Here is a 23,225-nt window from a genome sequence, read left to right on the forward strand (position 1 = left end):
AGAAATGGGCCAAAATTCACCCAACTTATTGTGGGAAGCCTGTGGAAGGCTATCCAAAACATTTGACCCAAGTTAACCAATTTAAAGGCATTGCTACCAAATACTAATTGAGTGTATGTGAACTTCTGACCCACCGGGAATGTGAAGAAAGAAATCAAATCTGAAATGATTTATTCTCTCTACAATTATTCTGACATTTCACATTATTAAAGTAAAGTGGTGATCCTAACTGACCTAAAACAGGGATTTTTGCTAGGATTAAATGTCAGGAATTGTGAAAAACTGAGTTTCAATGGATTTGGCAAAGGTGTATGTAAACTTCCGACTTCAACTGTGAATGCTTAAAAACTCACAAAAAGTGACGTTAGCTGATGATTATCTCATAGAACAAAATGTGTAAGGTCTCCCTAAGCCTGTGTTTACAACATACCTTATTTTTGGCGTTTATCCAAAACCTCTCCAAAACCCCAATTAATTTCCCAATAGGCTTTGGCCAATGAGCCATGGCGAAGTTGATACCTACAAAAAGACGCCATTACTATTGCTCTCTATTATGGTTAGCGCATAACATTTTACCTCTAATACTGTGACCCTGTAGAGATGGCGCGGACAGCCACTCAATTTCTCATGGTGTCTCTGCTATGACGTCTAACCTCTAACACTGTGACCCTGTAGCGATGGCGCGGACAGCCACTCAATTTCTCATGGTGTCTCTGCTATGACCTCTAACCTCTAACACTGTGACCCTGTAGAGATGGTGCGGACGGCCACTCCGTTCCCCATGGTGTCTCTGCTCTTCGTCTTCACGGCCTTTGTCATCAGTAACATCGGACACATCCGGCCCCAGCGCACCATCCTTGCCTTCGTCTCCGGGATCTTCTTCATCCTCTCAGGTAAATAGGCCACTCCATCTGGCCTTGATTTTAACTGCCTTCATCCAGCCTCTCAGGTAAATAGGTCACTCCATTGGCCTTGATTATTACTGTCTTCATCCATCGTCTTGGGTAAATAGGCCACCCCATCTGTCCTTGATTATTACTGCCTTCATCCATCCTCTCGGGTAGATAGGCCACCCCATCTGGCCTTGATTATTACTGCCTTCATCCATCCTCTCAGGTAGATAGGCCACTCCATCTGGCCTTGATTATTACTGCCTTCATCCATCCTCTCAGGTAGATAGGCCACTCCATCTGGCCTTTATTATTACTGCCTTCATCCATCCTCTCAGGTAGATAGGCCACTCCATCTGGCCTTGATTATTACTGACTTCATCCTGTCAGGAAGATAGGCCACTCCATCTGGCCTTGATTATTACTGCCTTCATCCATCCTCTCAGGTAAATAGGTCACTCCATTGGCCTTGATTATTACTGCCTTCATCCATCCTCTCAGGTAGATAGGCCACTCCATCTGGCCTTTATTATTACTGCCTTCATCCATCCTCTCAGGTAGATAGGCCACTCCATCTGGCCTTTATTATTACTGCCTTCATCCATCCTCTCAGGTAAATAGGCCACTCCATCTGGCCTTGATTATGACTGCCTTCATCCATCCTCTCAGGTAAATAGCCTTGATTATTACTGTATGTGTCCATATCCACTGTCACTCCTGAATCATGGTAATTTGAACAAGTCTTATCTGTGTGTGATGATTCATATCTGGCCCCTTCTGTCTCCTTCCAACTGTGATTGATTATTGCTGTCTTCATCCTGTTTCAGCCTAGCCACTCCATCATTGCTCTATTTTTACTTCTGGATGTCTCCTGTACCACCTGAACAGGGTCTGACCATTATTACTGCAAATAATATCTCTGAATAGGGTCAAGTTGAGCAGAACAATCACAGGTGTCATCAGGAATTTCTGTTGACAATGGTTCATTCTAAAATGTGTCGACATACAGTACCAGTCAATACTTTGGACACACCTACTCATTCCATGGTTTTTCTTTACTTTTACTATTTTCTACATTGTAGAATAATAATGAAGACATCAAAAACTATGAAATAACACATATGTAATCATATAGTAACCAAAATAGTGTTAAACAAATAAAAAAAATATTTTATATTTCAGATTCTTCAAAGTAGCCACCCTTTTGCCTTGATGACAGCTTTTCAGACTCTTGGTATTCTCTCAACCAGCTTTATGAGGTAGTCACCTGGAATGCCTTTCAATTAACAGGTGTGCCTTGTTAAAAGTTAATTATTGGTATTTCTTCTTAATGCGTTTGAGCCAATCAGTTGTGTTGTGACAGGGTAGGGGTGGTATGCAGAAGATAGCCCTATTTGGTAAATAGCAAGTCCATATTATGGAAGAACAGCTCAAATAAGCAAAGAGAAAGAGTCCATTATTACTTTAAGACATGAAGGTCAGTCAATCCGGAAAATGTCAAGAACTTTGAAAGTTTCTTCAAGTGCTGTCGCAACAACCATTAAGCCCTATGATAAATTGGCTCTCATGAGGACCGCCATATGAATGGAAGACCCAGAGTTACCTCTGCTGCAGTTCATTAGAGTTACCTGCACCTCAGATTGCTGCCCAAAGGGAATGCTTCACAGAATTCAAGTAACAGACACATCTCAACATCCACTGTTGTTAATGGATTTTTGATCAATAATGACTAATTATGTATACATTTCAATCAGGACTGACTAATCAGAATACTATTATGTTACTGTATAGATGTATGAATTTTATTTTAATACTAGTACTGAATATAATGTGTGTAATTATAATCAAGAATTAGAACAATGACTGTCTGTTCCTTGGTAGAAACAAATGAACTTATTGTCAGACTGGCTAGAATGCTTATCTACACAGGAAGACCTTGGCTTGGTCATAAATGATCTATACTGGTGGGGGTCGATGTAGGAAGGCTTGAGAACTATACTGCCATTGTACCGGAGTGGAGGAGAGACAAGACAGTTCGAAACCTGATGATGTCATTTTCAGTTTATAACCTGTTGTAAATTGTATCATGTTCAGTACTCTCGAGAATAAACGCTAGTGCTTGATTTTGAGACTGGTCTCCGCCCATTTTATGCAAATAAGTTTCTTACAAATCCTTAGAAATGGGCTGAGTGTATTAATTTAATTCCTCTAACAACTGTTCAGTGGAGTCTGCGTAAATCAGTCGTTCATGGCCGAATTGCTGCAAAGAATCCACATCAAATGGACACCAATAATAAGAAGAGACTTGCTTGGGCCAAGAAACATGAGCAAATGACATTAGACCAGTGGAAATCATCTGTTCTTTTGTCTGATGAGTCCAAATTTGAGATTTTTTGGTTTCAACCACCATGTCTTTGTGAGAAGCAGAGTAGGTGAACGGACAATCTCCGCATGTGTGGTTCCCATCGTGAAGCATGGAGGAGGAGGTGTGATGGTGTGGGGGAGCTTTGCTGGTGACACAGTCTGTGATTTATTTATAATTCAAGGCACACTTAACCAGCATGGCTACCACAGCATTCTGCAGCGATACGCCATCCAATCTGGTTTGCACTTAGAGGGACTATCATTTGTTTTTCAACAGGACAATGACCCAAAACACACCTCCAGGCTGTATAAGGGCTATTTGACAAAGAAAGAGAGTGATGGAGTGCTGCATCCAAAAACCTGGCCCCCAAAATCACCCAACCCAATTGAGATGGTTTTGAACCGCACAGTGAAGTTGAACCGCACAGTGAAGGAAAAGCAGCCAACAAGTGCTCAGCATGTGCGAACTCCTTCAAGACTTTTGGAAAAGCATTCCAGGTGAAGCTGGTTGAGAGAATGCCAAGGGTGTGCAAACCTGTCATCAACGCAAAGGGTGTCTAATTTGAAGAATCTAAAATCTAAAACATATTTTGATATGTTTAACACTTTTTTTGTTACTACATGATTCCATATGTGTTATTTTATAGTGTTGATGTCTTCACTTCAATGTAGAAATGTAGAAAATAGTACAAATGAACTTCTTAATGTTACCCATCCCTAAAGCGGCATAATTGTCATCAGCAACCGCTGAATAGCATAGTGCCACAGTCAAATAATATTACCTAAAATATTTATATTCATGAAATCACAAGTGCAATATTGCAAAACACAGCTTAGCCTTTTGTTAATCCACCTGTCGTGTCAGATGTTGAAACTATGCTTTACAACGAAAGCAATCCAAGCGTTTGTGTAAGTTTATCGATCACACGATAAAACATTAAGTACACTTAGCATCAGGTAGCTCTGTCACGAATATCAGAAAAGCAATCAAATTAATCGTTTACCTTTGATGATCTTCGGACGTTTTCACTCACGAGACTCCCAGTTACACAACAAATGTTCCTTTTGTTCTATAAAGATTATTTTTAGATCCAAAATACCTCCGTTTGTTTGTCGCGTTATGTTCAGAAATCCACAGGAGCGGTCACGACAATGCAGATGAAAATTCCAAATAATTTCCATAATGTCCACAGAAAAATGTCAAATGTTTTTTATAATCAATCCTCAGGTTGTTTTTAAAATATATAATCGATAATATATCAACCGCAAATGTATTTCACAGTAGGAGAGGGGAAAACAATGGCTGTCCAAATTCTGTTGCGGGAGCAAAACTCATGTGACCACTTGACGCGATGTTATCGTTCTGGCTCATTTTTCAAAATAAAAGCCTGAAACTATGTCTGAAGTCTGTTGACACCTTGAGGAAGTGATAAGGAAAGGAATATGGTTCATATCCCTTTAAATCCAGCAAAGGGAAGCTATGGAACATGGAGTTTTCAAAAACGTTTTGACTGGTAGTGTATTTTGTATTGTAAATCAGAGAAATATCTATCCTCTGTGAAGCTGTTTGGGGACTTTTCTGCTTTGTAGTTCACTCTCCTGACCAGGAGGCAGCAGTGATGAGGGTGCTCCATATCCTCTCTATGGAATAGAGAGAGAGAGAGAGAGAGAGAGAGAGAGAGAGAGAGAGAGAGAGAGAGAGAGAGAGAGAGAGAGAGAGAGATGAGAAGATATCAAGAATGGCACTCAAAACATAACAATTCACATATGATATGTTAGGAAAAACAGGTATATTATTTAAGGCCAAAAAGCAGTCATTATAATCACATTCCTGCCTTTGCTGTGGTTTGTTTGTAACACAGCAGTGTTTCGCAAACCCGGTCCTGGCCCCCTTGCATGCATCTCTGTCTGTCTCTGTCTGTCTGTCTGTCTGTCTGTCTGTCTGTCTGTCTGTCTGTCTGTCTGTCTGTCTGTCTGTCTGTCTGTCTGTCTGTCTGTCTGTCTGTCTGTCTGTCTGTCTGTCTGTCTGTCTCTGTCTGTCTGTCTGTCTGTCTGTCTGTCTGTCTGTCTGTCTGTGGGTGAGTGAGTGTATTTTAGTATGCCAGTGTTACTTATTTAGGTAAAGATGATGAACCTCTACATTATAACTGACAGGACATGGTTTCCATGCACTTTCCTTTTACATTCACCTATACTGACTGACAGGCTCCCGGTGTACAGAACAGATGCTCAGATACCATATATGTATGTGGCTCTACGTGTGTTCTAATTGTACATTCTTCACATATGGGGCATCACATGCATTTTAATGTTGTATAAATGATTTGCTCAGAAGAGTGGTATTTTAATGTTGTATGTGGAGTTTTTCCAATGAGGAAGGTCTTATCTAACTCTTTACTGAAAGCTGCTCGGTGTCTATATCCCACAGAAAGGTCTTACAGCAGATACAGAGCATCACAGCTATAGGGGACTGGCTTAGTGTCCTGTCCTCTGCCATATCCTTTTGAATGGGGGTCCTCACTCACTCTCTCTCAAAACAATTAAGTTTAAGGGCTTTATTGGCATGGGAAGCATATGTTAACTTGGCCAAAGCAAGTGAAGTAGATAATAATCAAAAGTGAAATAAACAATCAAAATTAACAGTAAACATTACACACAAGTTCGAAAAGAATAAAGAAATGTCAAATGTCATATTAAATATATATATACAGTGTTGTAGCAATGTGCAAATAGTTAAAGTACAAAAGGGAAAAAAAATAAACATAAAAATGGGTTGTATTTACAATGGTGTTTGTTCTTCACTGGTTGCCCTTTTATTGTGCCAACAGGTCACAGATATTGCTGCTGTGATGGCACACTGTGGTATTTCACCCAGTAGATATGGAAGTTTATCAAAATTGGGTTTGTTTTCTAGTTCTTTGTGGATCTGTGTAATCTGAGGGAAATATGTCTCTCTAATATGGTCATACATTTGGCAGGAGGTTAGGAAGTGCAGCTCAGTTTCCACCTAATTTTGTGGGCAGTGTGCACATAGCCTGTCTTCTCTTGAGAGCCAGGTCTGCCTACGGCAGCCTCTCTCAATAGCAAGGCTATGCTCACTGAGTCTATACACAGTCAAAGCTTTCCTTTATTTGTTGTCAGGTATTCTGCCACTGTGTACTCTCTGTTTAGGGCCAAACATCATTCTAGTTTTCTCTGTTTTTTTGGGAATTCTTTCCAATGTGTCAAGTAATTATCTTTTTGTTTTCTCATGATTTGGTTGGGTCTAATTGTGTTGCTGTCCTGGGCTCTGTGGGGTCTTTATGTGTCTGTGAACAGAACCCCAGGACCAGCTTGCTCAGGGGACTCTTCTCCAGGTTCATCTCTCTGTAGGTGATGGCTTTGTTATGGAAGGTTTGGGAATCACTTCCTTTTAGGTGGTTGTAGAATTTAGCAGATATTTTCTGGATTTTTATAATTAGTAGGTATTGGCCTAATTCTGCTCTGCATACATTATTTGGTGGTTTACGTTGTACACAGGGGATATTTTAGCAGAATTCTGCATGCAGAGTGTCAATCTGTTGTTTGTTCCATTTAGTGAATTCTTGGTTGGTGAGCAGACCCCAGACCTCACAACCATAAAGGGCAACAGGTTCTATAACTGATTCAAGTATTTTCAGCCAGATTCTAATTGGTATGTTGAATTTATTGTTCCTTTTGATGGCATAGAAGGCCCTTCTTGCCTTGTCTCTCAGCTTGTTCACAGCTTTGTGGAAGTTACCTGTGGCGCTGATGTTTAGGCCGAGGTATGTAATGTTTTTTGTGTGCTCTAGGGCAACGGTGTCTAGATGGAATTTGTATTCATGGTCCTGGCAACTGGTCCTTTTTTGGAACACCATTATTTTTGTCTTACTGAGATTTACTGTCAGGGCCCAGGTCTGACAAAATCTGTGTAGAAGATCTAGGTGCTGCTGTAGGCCCTGCTTGGTTGGGGAAATAAGCACCAGATCATCAGCAAACAGTAGACATTTGACTTCAGATTCTAGTAGGGTGAGGCCGGGTGCTGCAGACTGTTCTAGTGCCTTCGCCAATTTGTTTATATATATATATATATATATATATATATATATATATATATATATATATATATATATATATATACACACACACACACACAGTGGGGCAAAAAGTATTTAGTCAGCCACAAATTGTGCAAGTTCTCCCACTTAAAAAGATGAGAGAGGCCTGTAATTTTCATCATAGGTACACTTCAACTATGACAGACAAAATGAAGAAAGAAATCCAGAAAATCACATTGTAGCATTTTTAATGAATTTATTTGCAAATTATGGTGGAAAATAAGTATTTGGTCAATAACAAAAGTTTATCTCAATACTTTGTTGGCAATGACAGTGGTCAAACGTTTTCTGTAAGTCTTCACAAGGTTTTCACACACTGTTGCTGGTATTTTGGCCCATTCCTCCATGCAGATCTCCTCTAGAGCAGTGATGTTTTGGGACTGTTGCTGGGCAACACGGACTTTCAACTCCCTCCAAAGATTTTCTATGGAGTTGAGATCTGGAGACTGGCTAGGCCACTCCAGGACCTTGAAATGCTTCTTACGAAGCCACTCCTTCGTTGCCCGGGCGGTGTGTTTGGGATCAATGTCATGCTGAAAGACCCAGCCACGTTTCATCTTCAATGCCCTTGCTGATGGAAGGAGGTTTTCACTCAAAATCTCACGATACATGGCCCCATGAATTCTTTCCTTTACACGGATCAGTCGTCCTGGTCCCTTTGCAGAAAAACAGCCCCAAAGCATGATGTTTCCACCCCCATGCTTCACAGTAGGTATGGTGTTCTTTGGTTGCAACTCAGCATGCTTTGTCCTCCAAACACGACGAGTTGAGTTTTTACCAAAAAGTTATATTTTGGTTTCATCTGACCATATGACATTCTCCCAATCTTCTTCTGATCATCCAAATGCTCTCTAGCAAACTTCAGATGGGCCTGGACATGTACAGGGGGACACGTCTGGCACTGCAGGATTTGAGTCCCTGGCAGCGTAGTGTGTTACTGATGGTAGGCTTTGTTATTTTGGTCCCAGCTCTCTGCAGGTCATTCACTAGGTCCCCCCGTGTGGTTCTGGGATTTTTGCTCACCGTTCTTGTGATCAGTTTGACCCCACGGGGTGAGATCTTGCGTGGAGCCCCAGATCGAGGGAGATTATCAGTGGTCTTGTATGTCTTCCATTTCCTAATAATTGCTCCCACAGTTGATTTCTTCAAACCAAGCTGCTTAACTATTGCAGATTCAGTCTTCCCAGCCTGGTGCAGGTCTACAATTTTGTTTCTGTTGTCCTTTGACAGCTCTTTGGTCTTGGCCATAGTGGAGTTTGGAGTGTGACTGTTTGAGGTTGTGGACAGGTGTCTTTTATACTGATAACAAGTTCAAACAGGTGCCATTAATACAGGTAACGAGTGGAGGACAGAGGAGCCTCTTAAAGAAGACGTTACAGGTCTGTGAGAGCCAGAAATCTTGCTTGTTTGTAGGTGACCAAATACTTATTTTCCACCATAATTTGCGAATAAATTCATTAAAAATCCTACAATGTGATTTTCTGGATTTTTTTTCTTCTAATTTTGTTTGTCATAGTTGAAGTGTACCTATGATGAAAATTACAGGCCTCTCTCATCTTTTTAAGTGAGAGAACTTGCACAATTGGTGGCTGACTAAATACTTGTTTTCCCCACTGTATATATATATATATATATATATGTTGAAGAGGGTGGGGCTTAAGCTGCATCCCTGTCCCTGTGGAAAGAAATATGTGTGTTTTTTGCCCATTTTAACCTTGCACTTGTTTTTTGTGTACATGGATTTTGTAAAGTTGTATGTTTTTCCTCCTACATCACTTGCCAAATTGAGGCAAAAGCTTTCTTGAAATCAACTAAGCATGAGAAGACTTTGCCTTTGTTTTGGTTTGTTTGTTTGTCAATTAGGGTGTGCATGGTGAATATGTGGTCTTTCGTACGGTAATCTCTCTCTCTCTCACACACACTTTGCTCCCTCAGAGTCCTCTCTCTCTCTCTCTCTTTTAGTGTCATTGTTAAAACTTGTTATGGCTGCAATCCCACTACCGGTATCGATATGACAACTACCAGTGAAAATAGAGGGCGCCAAATTCAAACCACAGAAATCTCATAATTACAATTCCTAAAACATACATATGTCTTCTATCATTTCAAAGTTAATCTTGTTGTTTATTTCAAATAGGCTTTTCAGTGAAAACACTACAAATGATTATGTTAGGTCTCTACCAAACCACAATAAGCACAGCCATTTTCCAGCGAAATATAGCAGTCACAAAAAGCAGAATTAGAGATAAAATTAATCACTAACCTTGAATTATATTCATCAGATGACACTCATAGGACTTCATGTTACACAATGCATGCATGTTTTGTTTGATAAAGTTCATATTTATATCAAAAAAATCTGAGTGTACATTGGCGCATTACATTCACTAGTTCCAAAAACATCAAGTGATTTTGCATAGCCACATCGTTTCAACAGAAATACTCATCATAAATGTAGATGATAATACAAGTTATACACGTGGGATTATAGATACACCTCTCCTTAATGGACCCGCTGTGTCAGATTTCAAAAAAACTTTACGGAAAAAGCAACCCATGCAATAATCTGAGACGGACCTCAGAACAATAGTCAAATTAGTCGCCATGTTGGAGTCAACAGAAACCAGAAAATACATGATAAATGTTTCCTTACCTTTGATGAACTTCATCAGAATGCAGTCCTTATTTATGTCCAATTAGCTACTTTGGTTAGTGCGTTTCAAATCAAATCATATTTATTTATATAGCCCTTCGTACATCAGCTGAAATCTCAAAGTTCTGTACTGAAACCCAGCCTAAAACCCCAAACAGCAAGCAATGCAGATGTAGAAGCACGGTGGCTAGTAAAAACTCCCTAGAAAGGCCAAAACCTAGGAAGAAACCTAGAGAGGAACCAGGCTATGAGGGGTGGCCGGTCCTCTTCAGGCTGTGCTGGGTGGAGATTATAACAGAACATGGCCAAGATGTTCAAATGTTCATAAATGACCAGCATGGTCAAATAATAATAATCACAGGCAGAACAGCTGAAACTGGAGCAGCAGCACGGCCAGGTGGACTGGGGACAGCAAGGAGTCATCTTGTAAGGTAGTCCTGAGGCATGGTCCTAGGTCTCAGGTCCTCCGAGAGAGAGAAAGAAAGAGAGAAAGAGAGAATTAGAGAGAGCATACTTAAATTCACACAGGACACCAGATAAGACAGGAGAAATACTCCAGATATAACAGACTGACCCTAGCCCCCCGACACATAAACTACTGCAGCATAAATACTGGAGGCTGAGACAGGAGGGGTCAGGAGACACTGTGGCCCAATCTGATGACACCCCCGGACAGGGCAAAACAGGAACGATATAACCCCACCCACTTTGCCAAAGCACAGCCCCCACACCACTAGAGGGATATCTTCAACCACCAACTTACCATCCTGAGACCAGGCCGAGTATAGCCCACAAATATCTCCGCCACGGCACAACCCAAGGGTGGGCGCCAACCCGTTTGGTAAACAATTTCAAAGTCGCAAACCTATAACGTGACTAAATGTCCAAAAGTTCTGTAACAGTCCGTAGAAACATGTCAAACGATGTACTGAATCAATCTTTAGAATGTTGGTTACATACATCTTGAATAACGTTCCAACCAGAGAATTAGAATGACTTCAGATGAGCGGTGGAACACAGGTCCATCCCCTGTGAACGCGCATGGTGAAAGCATGGTCAACTCGTGGCAGTGGTGACTATTTCCTGTCTCATTCGACCCCCATTCACATTAGAGTCAACAGACAAAGTTCTATTGACTGTTGACTTCTAGTGGAAGGCGTAGGAAGTGAAAACTCATCCATATCTCGCTGTAATGTCAATGAGATTGAAAATCTGCCACCCCCAGAAAAAATCCAAACAGAAAGTGGAATTTCTCAGGTTTTTGCCTGCAATATGAGTTCTGTTATACTCACAGACATAATTCAAACAGTTTTAGAAACTTCAGTGTTTTCTATCCAATACTAATAATAATATGCAAATATTAGCAACTATGACTGAGGAGCAGGCTGTTTACTATGGGCCCCTCTCATCCAAGCTACTCAATACTGCCCCTGCAGCCATAAGCAGTTACTGTTATGTTCCTTTCCCTTTCACCCTCTCTCTTCCTTGACTTTGTTGCTGTTGGTGTCAGTGGTAATGTCCCACACCTCTGACTGTCTGTCTGTCTGTCTCTCGCTCAGGGTGTCAGTGGTAATGTCCCACACCTCTGTCCGTCTCTCTCTCTCTCTCTCTCTCGTCGGAGTGCATGCTGGGAGTGCATGCTGGGAGTGAGTTGTCAAGTAGGAGTGATTGTGAGAGCGAATGGAATTTCTTTTCACTCTATCGGGTTTTGGTATGTATATATATATATATATATATATTGATTAGTTTAGTTGTTTTAAGGGTATTTTGTTTAAACTATCACTAAGCACGTATAGGGGTGGTGGGATCTTTGCTTTGAGGTTGGTTTTTCGCGAGGGCACAACCAGCGGGTGGGGCTGGTTGCTATGGCCACTCGCGGAAATGAAGAGTTTGAAAAACTTAGTCAGAGGCATGGAGTAAAGATTCCTGCTGCGGCCGGGTGTTCAGTGGAAGAATGTAGCTTGGTTGTGGGTGCTATCATTAGGTATGGGCCCCTCATTGGGTATGATAGCATCAAATCAGCCTCAAGGATGAATAGCGCTGTAGTGATATTCTTAGATTCAATTGAAAAGGTGAATAAAATGGTTGAGAGGGGTGTTGTGTTAAGGGAGACACAGACGCCGGTATTTCCGGGTTTCCGAGTTATCTCGCCATGATCAAATAGTATCTACAATAAAGAAGGTTCTTTTTGGATGCAAATCTCCGTTGTTGAAACATGTCGTGTCTCATAGGAGACAAGTGCATATGATTTTAAAAAAGGAAGGAGATGAACTGAATTTAGCGTTTAGCTTTAAGATTGATGGATTTGATTATGTCTTCTATGCATCTACTGAATCAATGAAATGCTTTGGATGTGGAAGAGAGGGGCATTTGGTGCGTAGTTGTCCCGAAAATGAGCGCGCTGAGCCTGGTAGTAGTTTTAGTGCGAGTGCAACTAACGCACCACCACGAAGGGATGAACATAATAAGGGTACAGGAGAAGAGAGAAGGTGGGCAGATGTGGTTGGAAAAGCAGGAGAGGAAGGCAGTGTGGATACGGGGGAAATTGTGGTAGATCAGAACAAAGAGGGAGGGGAAACAGTAGGTGAGATTGCGACTGCCGTCGCTGAGGTGGTGCTGGAAAATGAAATTGGAAGTCAAGAGGAGATTGAAATAATGGAATAGGAAGCGGATGTTTTCAAAATACCGAGGAGTAAAAGGAAGAATTTAAGGGGTGGTGAAGGGTCTAATTCTAAGAGAAAGGTAGAGTTTGATAAATCAATTGAAGATGAACAAGGTGTAGAGATGGTGGAGTATTCTTCTGGGGAGGATAGTGAGAGTGAGTCATCTGACGCGTCACAACAATATAGTGAGATAAATGGGGTGGAAGGGAGGTATGGGATCGAGAGGATACGTCAATTTTTTAAGTTGACAAAAGGGAAGAAATATATGCAGGATTACAATGTAACTGATTTTTTCCCTGAACGTGAATTGTTTATTGAATCAGCAAAGTTTCTGATGTCAAAAATTACAGGGGGAAGTTTGAAAAGCCCTGAAATTGCTAGACTCAAGAAAGTGGTCACACGAGTGATAAGTGATGTAAATTCTAAAGAAAATGAAAGAGTTCAGTTGCAGTCTTAACTCTGTAAAGAGATGTGGTGGCTGGATCTTCCTCTGTATATTTTTTTTTATCCATGAGCAGTTTTAAGATTTCTTCTTTAAACGTAAATGGGGCAAGAGATGTTAAAAAAAAGAGCCATGGTGTATGAGTTAATTAGGGGAAAGGGAAGTGACATAATTTTTCTACAAGAAATGCATAGTAATTTGGAAAATGAAGTTATGTGGCAACAGGAGTGGGGGGGGGGGACAGTGGTGTGTAGTCATAAAAACTCAAAAAGTGGGGGTGTGGTTATCTTGTTCTCAAAAGGGTTTTTGCCGTTGTCATATGAGGTTGAAGAGGTAGTTGAGCGGAGGTTATTAAAAGTTAGAGCAAGGTATGAAAACATCACTATGTGTCTGATAAATGTATATGCCCCAGTGGTGACAGTTGAGAGGGTATGTTTTTTAGAGACACTATCAAATACCATTGAGAAATGTAACAAAGAAGATTATTTGTTTATTGCTGGGGATTTTAACTGCACAGTTAGTGATTTAGATAGAAATCACCAAGAACCTCATATAGCCTCAAGGATGTTTTTAAAACGCCTCATTGTAACAAATGAATTGTGTGATATTTGGCAGAGTCAACATGGAGGAACAAGGCAGTACACCTGGGCGCATGTGAGAGAGAACATCATCTCTATGGCCAGGTTAGATAGGTTTTATGTTTTTGAGCATCAATCTCAGGTCTGTAAATCAAGTGTGATAACTCCAGTGGGATTTTCTGATCATTGTTTAATAACAGAGGTGGTGTTCATTAACGATGTAAAACCCAAAAGCGCATACTGGCATTTTAATATAACTTTATTGAGTGATGCTCACTTCAGGAACTGTTTCAGTTTTTTTTGGGAGAGGTGGAGGTCTCAAAAGGCCAGTTTTGTATCCCTTCAACAATGGTGGGATATAGGGAAAATCCAGATTCAACAATTTTGTAATCAATACACGAGGAATGTCACCAAGGATATTACCAGATCAATGAAAGCCCTAGAGATTGAAATAGTGGAACTCATGACGTTGGTTGAGACCACAGGAGATCGAGGCCATACTCAGGCCCTCAAGAGGAGAAAAACTGCATTGGCAGACCTGCTGGGTATCAGAGCACAGGGGGCACTGGTGAGAAGTACATTTCAGGGAATATCTGAAATGGATGCCTCATCCAAATTTTTCTTTGGTTTAGAGAAAAAGAATGGACAAAGAAAAATTATTCATTGTCTCAAATCAGCTGTTGGACAAGAGCTCACTAGCCCTAGTGAAATTAGAAAGAGGGCAGTAGAGTTCTATGCTGAGCTCTACAAGTGTGAGTACAAAGAGGACAAAACAGTGACACAGCAGTTCTTTGATGGGCGCTCAAAGGTGGCTGCAGAAGCTCAGGTTGAGCTTGAGCAACCATTGTCTTTGCAGGATTTATACACTGCATTAAAAGGCATGGAAAATGGAAGGGCACCAGGCATTGATGGGCTTCCCGTTGACTTTTTTAAGTCTTTTTGGGCTATGTTGGGAGAGGATTGGTTAGAAGTAGCTAATGATAGTTTAACCGGAGGGTTACTACCAATAAGCTGCAGAAGGGCTGTCCTCACCCTACTGCCCAAAAAGGGTGACCCGAGGGAGGTGAAGAACTGGAGGCCGGTGGCTTTATTGTGCACTCATTATAAGATATTGTCAAATGCTTTGTCCAACAGGCTGAGGGAGGTGATGGGGCAAATCATACATACGGATCAGTCCTACTGTGTTCCTGGCAGGCAGATAGGGGATAACATTTCTCTGATTCATGATTTTTTGGACGTCTCTAGGGCTATTGGGTTGGATGCTGGTCTAATTTCAATTGATCAGGAAAAGGCATTTGACCGAGTTGAACATCAATATTTATGGCACACGTTTGAGGCGTTTGGGTTCAGCTCTGGTTTTATTGCCATGATAAAGGTGATATATGGTGACATTGAAAGTGTATTGAAAGTTAACGGTGGTTTGAGTGCTCCTTTTAAAGTGTGTAGAGGTATTAGGCAGGGATGTTCTATGTCAGGGATGTTATATGCCATTGCTATAGAGCCACTACTAAATAGCATTAGAAGTCGCATTGCAGGGGTGTGCCTTTCAGAGGATATTCCTCCTATTCGTCTCTCAGCCTATGCTGATGATGTCGTTGTGCTAGTGAAAAATCAAGCGGAGGTGGATAGCTTGAGTCTAATGGTTGATCGTTTTAGGGGAATATCCTCTGCAAAGGTAAATTGGGAAAAGAGTTGTGCGTTACAGATTGGAGAATGGTCTGGAGGGATCATGGCTTTGCCAGGGGGGGCTAGAATGGTGTAAGGGAGGTTTTAAGTATCTTGGAGTATACCTAGGAGATGAGGGGACTATGGAAAAAAATTGGAGTGGGGTGGTTGAAATGGTGGAAGGGAGGATGAGGAGATGGCGTTGGTTATTATCTCGTATGTCATATAGGGGGCGCACTATTATAGTTAACAATGTGATTGCATCTGCACTGTGGCATCGGTTGTCAGTTTTAGAACCACCATCTGGCCTTCTGGCTAAGATACAGGCAATTATTGTGGATTTCTTTTGGGATAAATATCACTGGGTTCCACAAAGTGTTTTGTATTTGTCAAAAGAAGAGGGGGGACAAGGTCTTGTACATCTTGCTAGTAGGGCTGCTGCTTTCCGGTTTCAGTTTATTCAAAGGTTGCTTTATGGACCGGAAAATGTGGTGTGGAGAGGGGTGGCAGGTCTTATATTACAACGGGTTGGAGGATTAGGTTTAAAGAAGGCTTTATTTCTGGTTGATAGTAGCCAGATTTCTAGGGAGGGAGTACCTCCGTTTTACAGAGGACTTCTCAGAGTGTGGAGCATAACGAAGGTGTCTAGACGAACTTCAGCGGAGTCAGTGCATTGGCTGTTGGAGGAACCTCTGGTGTATGGGGCAAGACTGGATTGTACAACTGCAGCTGTTCCACATTTCTCCAAGATTCTGGTGAAGGGGAAAATCATCACCTTAAGACAGTTAATGGCCATGGCTGGGCCCGCCTTAATGGATGGAAGACGGGTGGCAGAACATTTGGGGATGAGGTCGGAAAGGATTGTCGGACAAATGCTGGGGAGCTGTAGGAAGGCTCTGTCAGCGGAAGAATGGGGTATGCTTAGTAGCCACAAGAAGAAGGTACAAGATGAAGACGTCTCATTTCCAAGACTAGGGATTACACCAAATATCCCAGAGTCAGAAAGAAAGGCGTTATTGCTGGATTTGAGAGGGTTGGAGGAGGTGGGTTTGGATGAGGTGAATGGGAAGGACTTGTATAGGGGTTGTGTCAAGGTGTTGAATAAAGATAAATTGAAAAATAGAAAAGACACTCCATGGAGGGTAAAATTGGGCATTGATGATAGGGTAAAGCCAGCATGGAGGGCACTGTACAAACCACCGTTACAAAAGGGTACTGGTAGTATGCAATGGAGGGTTTTACATGGCATCATTGCAGTTAATGCTTTTGTATCTGTTATTAATTCAGATGTTAGAGATGGATGTCCTTTTTGTAATATAAGAGAAACCATTTTTCACTGTTTTATGGAGTGTGAGAGGATAAAACCTCTATTGGAAATGCTGGAATCTTTGTTTAAAGCTGTAGGGGAATTTTTCAATAACACTGTTTTTATTTTGGGGTTTCAATATAGTAAACAACAGAAAAGAAAATGTCAAATGTTAAATTTTATTTTGGGACAAGCTAAGATGTCAATTTTTCTGAGTAGAAAACATAAGATAGAAACGGGATATGGGAAGGATGTAAGATTTTAAAGGATTAGTGAAAGCAAGAACAAAAGTAGATTTTGAGTTCTTTTCAGCTGTAAAAGATCTCCTATTATTTGAGGAGAAGTGGGCCTACGAAAGAGCGCTTTGTTTTGTAGAGGAGGGGAAATTATTTTTTGCTGATGAAATAAGTTGAATGTATATGTTATGTATTTATTTTTGTTTAGGAATTACATTTGTTGTTTCATTTCTGAAAAGGCAGTGTGTCATTTTTTTTATGTTAACACTTGAGTAAAAAATAAAGGTTTTATAAAAACTCTCTCTCTCTCTCTCTCTCAGGGTATCAGTGGTAATGTCCTTTTGCTCCCGCTCTTTCGCTCTCTCTCTCTCAGGGTGTCAGCGTTAATGTCTTCTTTCTCCCTTTCCCTCTATCACTCTCTCTCTCCTTCTCTCTCTCTCTTTCCCTCCCTCCCACCTCCCTCCTTCTCTTCCTCCCTCTTTCTCTCACTCCCTCCCTCTCCCATCCCTCTCTCTCTCTCTCTCTCTCTCTCTCTCGCTCCCTCTATCACCTTTCTCTGTCTTTCCCCTACCTCTCTCTCTCCTTCTCTCTCTTTCTCTCCCTCCCCCTCCCTCTTTCTCCCTCCCTCCCTCCATCTCTTCCTCCCTCCGCGCCCCCTCTCTCTCTCTCTCTCCCTCCCTCTCCAGGCCTGAGTCTGGTGGTGGGGCTGGTGCTCTACATCTCCAGTATTAATGATGAGGTGATGAACAGACCGAGGGAGCCTGAACAGTTTTTCAACTACCGCTACGGCTGGTCGTTTGCCTTCGCAGCCTCCTCCTTCCTACTCAAGGAGGTCTGTGTGTGTGTGTGTGTGTGTGTGTGTGTGTGTGTGTGTGTGTGTGTGTGTGTGTGTGTGTGTGTGTGTGTGTGTGTGTGTGTGTGTGTGTGTGTGTGTGTGTGTGTGTGTGTGTGTGTGTGTGTGTGTGTGTGTGTGTGTGTGTGTGTGTGTGTGTGTGTGTGTGTGTGTGCATGTGGTGTGTGTGTGTGCGTGTGTGGTAGGGGGCAGGTGGTGGGGGAGTTGAGGAGACTCATTAGTGCCACTGCTGTGCTGCCTTGGGTGCCCAGCTGACCTATCCATCTTAAAGCCACAGTGTCGTGCCGGCTGAAGCAAACCTCCCTACAACACTCATCACAACACTCATTACACTGGAATATGCTGGGAAAGTACAGCTATGATTTAGGTCCTAGGGAGCCATGCATTTAAATCACCAAGACTTGCAAAGTTGCATGTTTACTTCAAGGCTAAATTTGAGGCAGGAAAAAAATCATGATGCCTCTGCAAAATACAACTATTCTCTATACATTCTAAATCAGTCATTCTAAATGTAACTTCTCCACAGAATTATCTGTACTGGGCTGAGATGTTCTGTATGCAGGTGTTGAGGAAGAACCTGTACCTCTGGGTATTCCTGTGGCTGTCAGCCATCTTCTGTCCTGTGTGTGATAAGGGCTGATGGGACAGAGTGGGGAGTTCAGAGGAGCAACTCTTCTTTAACCCTGTCCTTACAGAGTGGGGAGTTCAGAAGAGCAACTCTTCTTTACCCCCGTCCTGTCAGAGTGGAGAGTTCAGAGGAGCAACTCTTCTTTATCCCCGTCCTTACAGAGTGGGGAGTTCAGAAGAGCAACTCTTCTTTACCCCCGTCCTGTCAGAGTGGAGAGTTCAGAGGAGCAACTCTTCTTTATCCCCGTCCTGTCAGAGTGGAGAGTTCAGAGGAGCAACTCCTCTTTATCCCCGTCCTGTCAGAGTGGAGAGTTCAGAGGAGCAACTCCACTTTATCCCCGTCCTGTCAGAGTGGAGAGTTCAGAGGAGCAACTCTTCTTTATCCCCGTCCTTACAGAGTGGGGAGTTCAGAAGAGCAACTCTTCTTTACCCCCGTCCTGTCAGAGTGGAGAGTTCAGAGGAGCAACTCTTCTTTATCCCCGTCCTGTCAGAGTGGAGAGTTCAGAGGAGCAACTCCACTTTATCCCCCCATCTCTCTCTCTGTTGTCATAGCCAATAAGGGGGAGATGTGCCCACTCCTTATGTGCCCATCAGATGAGTGCAAACTCTGTTTAAGTACAGTATAGTTCATCACTCCTAACTCAAATACAGTCTTTGTTTCAGTACTTGATCTGTACATCTGCATACTCTAGTTTAGTTCAAACATTCATGACAGTTCTAAGACATAGCATATATGAAGAGTGGACTGTTGTTGTACTTTGCTGCAGAGAAGATAGGAGAACACTGCTGAATACATAATGAGCTAGTGAGGATTAGTATTCTGGGGATAGACTGGGGTGTCAGTGGGGATGTTGACATACTGTAGCAGTGCAGTTGTCTTCTCTCTCCCTCTGTGTGTGTGTGTGTTATGTGTGTGTTATGTGTGTGTGTGTTTGTGTGTGTTAGCGGTGCCGTGTTGTGTGATGTTCTCTGCTCGTTTCACCCATCTCTCCCTCCATCCCCCACCCTGCCTCTCTCACATCGTTGGCATTACTGCACTAATGTGGTGCAATGGACAGCTCTGTGTACTCCACTCCTTCTGCTCCTCCTCCTGCTACTCCTCTTCTTTCATCATCTTGCCTCTAGTCCCCACATCTCTCTCTCTCTCTCTCTCTCTCTCTCTCTCTCTCTCTCTCGACTCACTTTCTTTTCCACCTCCTCCCCACTAGATTTATCCCCTCTACTTGTTCCCTTTTCTTTCAAACCGTTTGATCCCTGCATAACTCTCCCTCTCTCTCTCCTGTCAGGGGGCTGGGGTGATGTCAGTCTATCTGTTTATGAAGCGTTACGCTGAGGAGGAGATGTACCGCCCCCACCCAGCCCTCTACCGCCCCCGTCTGTCTGAGTGCAGCGACTACAGCGGCCAGTTCCTCCACCCTGAGACCTGGCCTCCTCCTAAGAGGGGCCGCAGTGACTCCCGGGCCTCCAGCGACATCTCCATCCAGATCAACCAGACCCCCCCGCAGCCCACCAAAAAAACCCTGCAGGGCAACCAAGGTGGGGGCATGGGGTCCAACATGGGCCCTGGGTCTGGGTCCTCCTCTGGAGCTAGCTACCAGCTGCCCCCACCGTCTGGGGCCTACAATACCCACACACTCCAACACCAACACTCACACGGTAACTCCCAGGCCATGGCCATGCCCCCTTCCACTGGCCCCCCTCACTACCACACACACATGCACATGGGCGCCTCCCCCTGTTAGAGAGAGGGAGCGCAAGGGACAGGGACAGGGAGGAAGTAAGTGTGGAGAGCAAGAAATATGGAGTAAGTGATAAAAGGGAGCGGGAGAAGGATTGAGGGATTAGTGTAAACATACATTTGGTATTAAAAACTGAGAGATGGGCAGAGAGAGAGAGAGAGAGAGAGAAAGAGGGTTCAGGAGAGGTGGAGGAGTTGTCAAGGATAGAGAGATGAGGGGGATTTTTTCAATGTTATTTTACCTTTATTTAACTAGGCAAGTCAGTTAAGAACAAATTCTTATTTTCAATGACGGCCTAGGAACAGTGGGCTAACTGCCTGTTCAGGGATAGAGAGAAAGTGACGGAGAATAAGGTATGTGATTTCTTGAAGAGGTTTAGAGGTTAGAATCTGTGACAAAAAGGGCTGAGAGGGAGAGAGAGGGAGAAAGGGAGAGACAGGGAGAATGAGAGAGACAGTGAGAATGAGAGAGACAGGGAGAATGAGAGAGACAGGGAGAGGGGGAGAGAGGGAGAGACAGAGAAAGAGAGGGACAGGGAGAAAGAGAGAGACAGGGAGAAAGAGAGAGACAGGGAGAGGGGGAGAGGGGAGAGACAGGGAGAATGACAGAGACGGGGAGAATGAGAGTGACAGGGAGAATGAGAGAGACAGGAAGTATGAGAGAGACAGGAAGTATGAGAGAGACAGGAAGTATGAGAGAGACAGGGAGAGACAGGGTGAATGAGAGAGACAGGGAAAAAGAGAGAGACAGGGAGAATGAGAGAGACAGGGAGAGTGAGAGAGACAGGGAGAGACAGGGAGAATGAGAGAGACAGGGAAAAAGAGAGAGACAGGGAGAATGAGAGAGACAGGGAGAATGATAGAGACAGGGAGAGACAGGGAAAAAGAGAGAGACAGGGAGAATGAGAGAGACAGAGAGAAAGAGAGAGACAGGGAGAGACAGGGAAAAAGAGAGAGACAGGGAGAATGAGAGAGACAGGGAGAATGGGAGAGACAGGGAGTAAGAGAGAGACAGGGAGCGACAGGGAGAATGAGAGAGACAGGGAGAAAGAGAGAGACAGGGAGAGACAGGGAGAATGAGAGAGACAGGGAGAGACAGGGAGAATGAGAGAGACAGGGAGAATGAGAGAGACAGGGAGAATGAGAGAGACAGGGAGAGACAGGGAGAATGAGAGAGACAGGGAGAATGAGAGAGACAGGGAGAGACGGGGAGAATGAGAGAGACAGGGAGAGACAGGGAGAATGAGAGAGATAGGGAGAATGAGAGAGACAGGGAGAATGAGAGAGACAGGGAGAGACGGGGAGAATGAGAGAGACAGGGAGAGACGGGGAGAATGAGAGAGACAGGGAGAGACAGGGAGAATGAGAGAGACAGGGAGAATGAGAGAGACAGGGAGAATGAGAGGCTGCAGATAAACCTGAACCTACTGCAGTCCTGCGGAAACGAGGGATTTGTATTCACTTGAGATGTACAACGCTAAACACTGTCTTTCACTCCTACACACTTATATGTGCATAGGTTTATACATATACGTATCCATGGTAATGATAATAATAATAACTTGAGTTAAAATAATAAAACAATATTAGAATATCTGTAAGAATATATGAATGTCGGTTAAAATGTATGAATACACATTAACATGAATGTGACGATGTTCTGAAATCTACCGGGGAGAATTCTACTGTATATGTCAATATAATATTTTAGATCTATAGTTGAAGTTGGAAGTATACATACACTTAGGTTGGAGTCGTTAAAACTTGTTTTTCAACCACTCCACACATTTCTTGTTAACAAACAATAGTTTTTGCAAGTCGGTTAGGACATCTACTTTGTGAATGACACAAGTCATTTTTCCAACAATTGTTTACAGACAGATTATTTCACTTATAATTCACTGTATCGCAATTCCAGTTGGTCAGAAGTTTACATACACTAAGTTGACTGTGCCTTTAAACAGCTTCCAGAAAATGATGTCATGGCTTTAGAAGCTTCTGATAGGCTAATTGACATCCTTTGAATCCATTGGAGGTGTACCTGTGGATATATTTCAAGGCCTACCTTGAAACGCAATGCCTCTTTTCTTGACATCATGGGAAAATCAAAAGAAATCAGCTAAGACCTCAGAAAATAAATTGTAGACCTCCACAAGTCTGGTTCATCCTTGGGAGCAATTTCCACATGCCTGAAGGTACCACGTTCATCTGTACAAACAATAGAACGCAAGTATAAACACCATGGGACCACACAGCCATCATGCCGCTCAGGAAGGAGACGCGTTCTGTCTCCTAGAGATCAATGTACTTTGGTGCGAAAAGTGCAAATGAATCCCAGAACAACAGCAAAGGACCTTGTGAAGATGCTGGAGGAAACAGGGACAAAAGTATCTATATCCACAGTAAAACGAGTCCTATGTCGACGTAACCTGAAAGGCCACTCAGCAAGGAAGAAGCCACAGAAGGTTTGCAACTACACATGGGGACAATGATCGTACTTTTTGGAGAAATGTCCTCTGGTTTGATGAAACAAAAATAGAACTGTTTGGCCATAATGACCATCGTTATGTTTGAAGGAAAAAGGGGGAGGCTTGCAAGCCGAAGAACACCATCCCAACCGTGAAGCATGGGAGTGGCAACATCATGTTGTGGGGGTGCGTTGCTGCAGGAGTGACTGGTGCACTTCACAAAATAGATGGCATCATGAGGCAGGAAAATTATGTGAAAATATTGAGGCAACATCTCAAGACATCAGTCAGGAAGTTAAAGCTTGGTCGCAAATGGGTCTTCCAAATGGACAATGACCCCAAGCATGCTTCCAAAGTTGTGGCAAAATGGCTTAAGGACAACAAAGTCAAGGTATTGGAGTGGCCATCACAAAGCCCTGACCTCAGTCCTATAGAAAATTTGTGGGCAGAACTGAAAAAGCGTGTGTGAGCAAGCAGTCCTACAAACCTGACTCAGTTACACCAGCTCTGTCAGGAGGAATGGGCCAAAATTCACCCAACTTATTCTGGGAAGCCTGTGGAAGGCTACCCATTATGTTTGACCCAAGTTAAAAACATTTAAAGGTTGCTACCACCTTTAAATAA

The 23,225-nt window shown here is 42.8% G+C and overlaps 1 protein-coding gene across 1 annotated transcript in view; it reads left to right on the forward strand.

Moving 5' to 3' along the window:
- Positions 1–20,344, forward strand: part of LOC112244801 (voltage-dependent calcium channel gamma-7 subunit-like) — a 37,295-nt gene extending 16,951 nt beyond the window's left edge. Inside the window, exons 4-6 of the mRNA XM_024412602.2 lie at positions 753–893; positions 17,602–17,747; positions 19,682–20,344. Coding sequence (XP_024268370.2) covers positions 753–893; positions 17,602–17,747; positions 19,682–20,137 — 743 coding nt within the window. The 3' untranslated portion in view covers positions 20,138–20,344. The remainder of the gene's footprint in view (positions 1–752; positions 894–17,601; positions 17,748–19,681) is intronic.
- The last annotated feature ends 2,881 nt before the right edge of the window (positions 20,345–23,225 follow it).

The sequence above is a fragment of the Oncorhynchus tshawytscha genome, linkage group LG03, assembly GCF_018296145.1.
Source record: "Oncorhynchus tshawytscha isolate Ot180627B linkage group LG03, Otsh_v2.0, whole genome shotgun sequence".
In the NCBI taxonomy this organism is placed as follows: domain Eukaryota; kingdom Metazoa; phylum Chordata; class Actinopteri; order Salmoniformes; family Salmonidae; genus Oncorhynchus; species Oncorhynchus tshawytscha.